Raw genomic sequence first — 7183 nt, 5'->3', positions numbered from 1 at the left:
CTCCCCCACCTTGAGAAAAAGACACGCGACACCGAGGTTGGATGTGAAATGGCCACAGCAGCCGTTTATTAATTTCACAAATTTGTAAAATGCAATTTAAAATCCGAAACATTCGGATAACTAATTAGGAATCCAACCAGAGAATTCCTCCTAATAATTCACATGACCCAACATGGGTCATAATCATAAATAACATTTAACGTTAACATTAATCCGAGCAGGGGAAGTCCTTGAAGCCATTTTTAGATATTCCTTTTATACCTCGAGTTAGCCATCTGCACCACCACCAAGACATTACCTCCAGCCGTAAACCAGCTCGGAAGCACCGCTCACCTCTGCAGATGGCCCCAACCACCAGAAGTCCACCTCAAAGGGATAACACCCTATGAAGCCTTCCACCATGTACCTTTTTTGGGGGACGCATACCCCCGATGCGACCCCCCCACCATTTCGTACTGACCGACCTCAAGGACTCCCCCCGCCACAGCGAAACAGGCCTTGACCACCTTAAGCCTGTGAGTTCCGCCACACCACCACCGCCCTTTCAATTCCTTCTGCTATAGCCAGACTCCACAGATCAATCCCAACCTCGGTCAAATGAACCCCATCACTCCTCCAGTAGTTCCCCACTCCTGACTCCAAATCCCTGTGCCGCACACAAACGCCCCTGTTCTTGGCCACAAAACGGGACACTGCCCGATTAACTTTAATACGAGCCTTATTGACCCTCTCCACTGACCTAGCCAGCCGCCAATGCTTCCTAGGAACAATGTCCGACCAAACTATCACTAAACCGGGATAGGAAACCCACAAACACAACAATATCCCGCACCAACTCCCGAAAGGGGCGGACCCCCAAATCATTCCCACCCACGTGCAACACCAAGACTTCTGGAACCCTATCCAGCCGAGAGTATGTCTAGAATTCCGTTAACACCTTGCTCCACGACATACCTCTAAATCCCAGCCAATGCAAAACCGCGTCCTGCCGCGGAATGCGCAACTGGCGACCATCAGGGCGGACATCCGCCCTCAAAGCCCCCCAATGCACGTAAGAGTGGCCCAACAACCATACAAGACAAGGAAGCTGATCTGAAAAGGAAAAGAAAATTAAATACCAGCACATAAACGTTGTTACCAGCAACATGACTCATAACAAATGGGGGCGCACGTAGGACTTAAACCTGTTGGACTCCCAACGGCCAATGCGCCGCACCCCATCGTCATCCAACCCCCAGCGCCCCGCCTCAGTTGCTGCGCCAATCCTGAAGGAATGAGATGAGTAAGGACCCGCCGCGACGCCGACCGCCGCCAGGCATTTTTTAAACACCGCGCCAAACTGAAATCTGGATAAGAATGACCCATCCTCGTGACAAAGCAACGGCAACTCGGGAGACCCCGCCTGTGGTTTAAAAACACGCATGCAAGCGACCGGACACATCGCTGACCCCGGGAGGGAAAACAAAACTATCCGCTTGCCTTTACCCAGTTGATCAGTTTTTGACCGCCGCAACCATACCTCAAGCCGGTCCCCATATAGGCTCACCTCCCCCCGTCTCAACCCCCCTGCCCGCTTGGTACTAGGTGACACCAGCTCGCCAATTCTAAGAGCCCCAAAGAACGCTAAGGAAAATGCTAACCGAAACAACTCCACCTCGGATGAAGAACGACAGACAGATACTAGCGATACGCCCAAAGACATGAGAAAAGAAAACGACACGGGCCTTCTACAATCCGCTTCGAGCCTACCTCGGCGCAGACCCTTTAAAGCCTGTACCACTAAGAATTCTTTGGATACATCCCGAAAGCCCTGTAACTTAAAACCAAAAGCCAACGCAGAAATAAAACGATTCACCTTTGCCAACGAAAACCCCGCCTCCCAGGCGTCCCCCAACCAGTACAAAAGTGCCACCAACCTGTCTCGATCCGTGCTGACGTTACCCAACACTCTTACCCACTTCTCCCACTGCATCCAACAGGCAGAATAAGCACTCCACGTTGTGCGCGCCAACGACCTTTCCACCAAGTGCCCTACGGGACCGAGACCAGATCCCATAGATGTTCCGGACAAGCCAAACCGAGACGGTCCGCTCCCGGTGCCAATTCCCGAAATCGGTCCCATTGCGAGCGAGAAAGAGCATCAGCAATACAATTCTGTATCCCCGGCACATGCACCGCCACCACCCACGCGTTCAAAGACAAGCACACCAAGACTAAATGTCGCAACAACTGAACTACCGGAGGAGAGGATGCAGTAATGTTATTAATGGCCAGCACCACCCCCATGTTGTCGCAGTAAAAACGAACCTTTTTATCCCTGAGCCTGTCCCCCCAAATGGTTGCCGCAACCACGATAGGGAACAGCTCGAGCAGGGCCAGATTCCGCGTGAGTCCACTGGACACCCAGCTAGCCGGCCAGTTTCCTGCACACCAAGGACCACCCCCATAGGCTCCAAACCCACCTGCACCAGCCGCATCCGTAAAAATCTGTAAATCACTCGTATCCTGCGCTGGAGCCATCCATAGCGAGCGGCCGTTATACCGGCCCAAAAACTCATCCCAAACTTGCCAATCAGCCCGATGCTCCTCCTTGAGCCGCACAAAGTGATGTGGCGCACGAACCCCCGCCGTCGCCGCAGCCAACCGCCTACTAAAGACCCTCCCCATCGGCATAATCCGGCAAGCAAAATTCAACTTCCCCAGCAACGACTGAAGATCACGCAACATAATTTTCTTTAACCTACAAACCCGACGTACCTCCTGCCTCAAAGACCCTAGCTTATCCGCCGGAAGACGACACTCCATTGCCACCGAATCAATTTCGATCCCTAAAAAACAAATGGTCGATACCGGGCCCTCCGTTTTTTCAGGCGCCAAAGGGATTCCAAAATCCCTCGCCACCTTCTGCAATGAATGAAGCAAGTTACCGCAAACCGGCGAACCCCCCGGGCCGACGCACAAAAAATCATCCAAGTAATGTATCAACGAGTCGACCCCGGCTACTCCCTTTGTCACCCATTCCACGAAGCTACTAAACGCCTCGAAATACGCCCAAGAAAGGGAACACCCCATCGGAAGACACCTATCCACGTAAAAAGCTCCATTCCAAAAACAACCCAACAACCGTTGGCTGTCTGGATGGACCGGCAACAACCGGAACGCCGCCTCAATGTCGGTTTTTGCTAACAGCGCGCCGGGACCCGCAGCACGAACTAGCCCCACCGCCTTGTCGAATGATGTATACACTACGGAGCATAACTCATGATCAATCCCATCATTTACCGACGCGCCCTTGGGAAACGATAAATGATGGATTGAACGAAATTTCCGGGGCTCGCGCTTTGGAACGATGCCCAACGGGGACATCACTAAACCTTCTATGGGCGGATCAACAAAAGGCTCCGCCATGCGACCCAACGAAACCTCTTTAAACAGTTTTTCCGACACGACCTCGGCGTGCAAGTAAGCCGACTTAAGATTCCGCCGCGTAACCCGGGACCTCATAGGGAGGCGGAGGAATAATAAAACCGACACAAAACCCTTCGTAAAGGAGCTTGGCCCCCGCCCTATCCGGATACTCATTTAAATACGGGGCCATCCTTTACACCCTCACCGGCGACACCCCCTTGACTAGACGAGGAGGACTGGTTCCTTGAACGCTTCTTCCGCATACATTTTGCAGCCCCGTGGGATGCACCATTACATTCTGAACACACATGCTTGAACTTACACGTGGCCCCAAACTTACACTGGCCATCGTTAAATTGCCAGCAGAATCCCACTTTTTCCCCTGAAACTTGACCAACCTGGCTGTACTGACCTCCTTGGCCGGCGCTCCCGGGAAAGGACTGCTTAACCGGCGCCGTAACCCTCAACCAGAGCGCAATATCCTTCTGGTCCCACCGAATCGCCGGCCGCACCGCTTTTCGCTGACGGAATTGCTCATCGTATCTTAACCACGCCTGCCCCCCGTATGCCCTATGAGCCTCCCCAATAGCATCAAAATAGCAAAACAGCGCCGAACAATTTTCCGGCGCCTTCTCTCCGATCACGCTGGCTAAAATGGCAAACGCCTGCGACCAATTGACGAACGTCTGCGGGATAAGCCTATACTGCCGACGTTCCTCCTCCTCCTTCTTACTCTCGTCCCGCTTGCTTTTATCCAAGTTGAACTTAGCAAGCGGCAGGAGAGAAAAAATCTCAACATATTCATCCTTCCAGATCCGCTCACGCACCTCCTGCTTTAAATGCGCCCCCCAACGGACCTTCGAAGCAAACATACACCTCCCCGCGAGCACGATCATCAATCCGCACCCTATCGCCATCCTTCTGGGCCTCGGTCTGTACTGATACCGCGACCGCCTCCGTAGCCGCCACCACCAACCCAGGACGCGACTGTAACGATCCCACCTCCCGGGGGCCTTCCCAAACTACCGCCGGGGAAACGGCCGTAACTACCGGCGGCGCCGCCTTATCAAGACGCCCAACCAGCTCCCGCAAACAACCCACCAACTCTGCTAGACCCGCGCCGTCGCGCCCGACCGCGCCGCTCCCGGCAGCCGATGCTACGCTTGCCGCCCCCCCACCGCCACCCGACATAAAAATCGCTGGATATGGCAAAGACGGAGTTATGCACTCACCGAGCTGCACAGGCGCTGTATTCCCGTCAGCCGGACCATCCTGAACTCGCCGAAAATCGTCCAGTTCGCCTTCCTCCAGTTCCTCTCTCGCAGACGACTGGCCATCCCACCGATATCTCCGACACGGGGACAACGACGCGCTGACAGATGGGCCGGCAACCTGCCGCCCGACCGCGGGGACACAGACTTCCGACCAGACCTGTTGTCTCGTCGCCGCTGCAGCTCTAGGCGTCCTCCTCGACGGTCTCGATGAAGCCTGCCCCCTGGCCGGAACATCACCATGCGGGGCGGCCGTAGCTTGTTCCCCAATTCTTGCATCCTATGGGGGAGGGGTGACAGGGAGCCCGTCCTGCGACTCCCTGGTTACCACCGGACCTCGTCGCGGCTGGGGATTCCTGCCAGGACGCAGGGCCTGGGAAGAGGCGGCCCTCCCAGCTGCCTGGCCTGCAGCGTCCTTTGTAGGGCTCCCCCTGCGACGCCGTGTCCGCGGGACCACCTCCGGGCTGAGGCGTTCTGGAGGGCGGGACCGCCGGGAGCGACGGGGAGACCTGGCCCGAGCCACCGTCGCCCCCAACGCCGCTCTCTGCCTCATCCGAGCAGGAGCGGGTGTTACCAAGTCCCCCCCCGCCGCCACAGGACTATCACTAGGGAGGGGGCCGGGGGAGGGGACCCTGTCCCCCTGCGCAACTGACCTCGGGCGACGGGCCTGACATGGCGATGAGTCGGCCCCCGGGAGTCTAGTCAGTGCAGCCACGGTCTCCTCTAACCAGACGGGACCGTGGAATGCAGCTGCCGCACGCAGCTGTGCAAGAATGCCGACCTCCGACATGGCAGGTCAGCACAGAGCGAGGCAACAGCAGGAGCTCTAAATTTCACTTGCTCCTTCTCCTGCTGCTTCCGGCTCACTGCTGAAAACAGCGGGAAACCTAGTAACGTCCCCTAACTCCTCCCTACCTCTCATCTACCTCCCCCTACCTCTCCTATCTAGTTAACCCTTTCCCTCCTATGTCCAGTCATGTCGGCTTCCCCTGAAGCCCTGCGGGCTGCGTCCAGCCTCTTCTTTACTGCAGGAGTTTATTAACACTGCACAACTCATCCATTGTGACGTCACCAACAGTGGTCTGAAGTGTTAACCCTTTACTGACTGGCAGTGTACTTACCACAGAGGCCATAAAGCTGAATAGAACATATCAGCAGCCATAAGGAAAAGGGATAATGCAGGGAGCATCTCCGAACAAAAACAATCCATGACAAAGGGTTGTCCAGGATGAGATAACTTATCTGCTTTCTCCAAAAACCAGCACCACACCTGTCCATAGGTTGTGTGTGGTATTACAGCTCATTACCATTCACTTCAATGGAGCAAACCTGCAATACCAGATACAACCTGTGGATAGGTGTGGTGCTGTTTTTGGAAGAAAGCAGCCATATTTTTCTAATCCTGCACAGCCCCTGTTAGAAATAGTTCAAAAAAATGGAGGTGAAAATAAATTAAAAAAAGGTAAAAAGAGGAACTCTGAGGTAAAAGAAATCAAACTATACTGAAAGGAGTCTGCTGGAGGTGCCAGATGGAAAGACATATTTCTGCCATGGGGACCAGATTAGTTGAAATGTATCTTGAAGGGGGGCCTCAGAGAGTGGGTTTTATCCCCTTCCCGCCCTATGAAGTGCTGTTGCGTTGAAAAACTATGCAGTTCATCTTCGAATGCAGCGTCACAAAAACAAATTATTTTGTAAAAAATAAAACGATATAAATTTGGTATCGCCATAATCGTAACGACCCGCAGAAACAAGTTATCATGCAATTCATGCCGCCCAGAGGCGGATTAAGGGTACCATGGGCCCCGGGCACTTTTTTCAAGTCTGGGCCTACCTCCCCCCGAACTCTGAACGCTGTACCGTATATATTTGCAGATTTTTGTTTAGGCGGCCACAGATCTGGCACGGTTTTGCATTTGCTGTAAAAGCAGAATGAGCCATACAGAAGAGAAAAGGCTGAATACTTTGAGACACTAGAGAGGTCAGGAGCTTTATAACTTTTTTATTTTTATGTCAATGGAGTGGTGTGTGAAGGATTATTTTTTTGTGGGAGGAGTTGTAGTTTTTATTGGCACCATTTAAAGTACCATACAATGGGTGAATTGGAAAAAAATGAGATTCCGCCATGGTTTTTTTGGTTTAGTTTTTACTGTATATGTTTACCTTCTCTTCAGGTAAAAGTAGATTAACATCTACTTTTACCTCAAGATAAGGTCAATATATACAGCCCCAGAACCAAGCTCAGTACAAATATACAGACCCAGAACCAAGCTCGGTAAATAAATACAGCCCCAGAACCAAACTCAGTACAAATATACAGACCCAGAACCAAGCTCAGTACATATATACAGCACCAGAACAAAGCTCAGTACATAAATACAGCACAAGAACAAAGCTCAGTACATATATACAACACCAGAACAAAGCTCAGTACATTTATACAGCACCAGAACAAAGCTCAGTACATATATAACTCCAGAACCAAGCTCAGTACATATATACAG

The 7183-nt window shown here is 52.6% G+C and overlaps 1 protein-coding gene across 1 annotated transcript; it reads right to left on the bottom strand.

The window, feature by feature from the left end:
- Positions 1-1150: 1150 nt before the first annotated feature.
- LOC142730023 (uncharacterized) lies at positions 1151-1972 on the bottom strand. The gene has a single exon (XM_075849336.1). It carries the CDS (start codon positions 1970-1972, stop codon positions 1151-1153), a length of 822 nt encoding a protein of 273 aa, XP_075705451.1.
- Positions 1973-7183: the final 5211 nt, after the last annotated feature.

This window comes from Rhinoderma darwinii, unplaced genomic scaffold, assembly GCF_050947455.1.
Source record: "Rhinoderma darwinii isolate aRhiDar2 unplaced genomic scaffold, aRhiDar2.hap1 Scaffold_738, whole genome shotgun sequence".
Classification (NCBI taxonomy): domain Eukaryota; kingdom Metazoa; phylum Chordata; class Amphibia; order Anura; family Rhinodermatidae; genus Rhinoderma; species Rhinoderma darwinii.
The sequence above is the reverse complement of the archived record's forward strand: the minus strand, read 5'-3'. Positions and strand labels throughout refer to the sequence as shown.

What these genes read in the sequence shown, in the direction of transcription:
- LOC142730023 (XM_075849336.1), bottom strand. Translation starts at nt 1,972, where the DNA reads ATGCAGTGGGAGAAGTGGGTAAGAGTGTTGGGTAACGTCAGCACGGAT.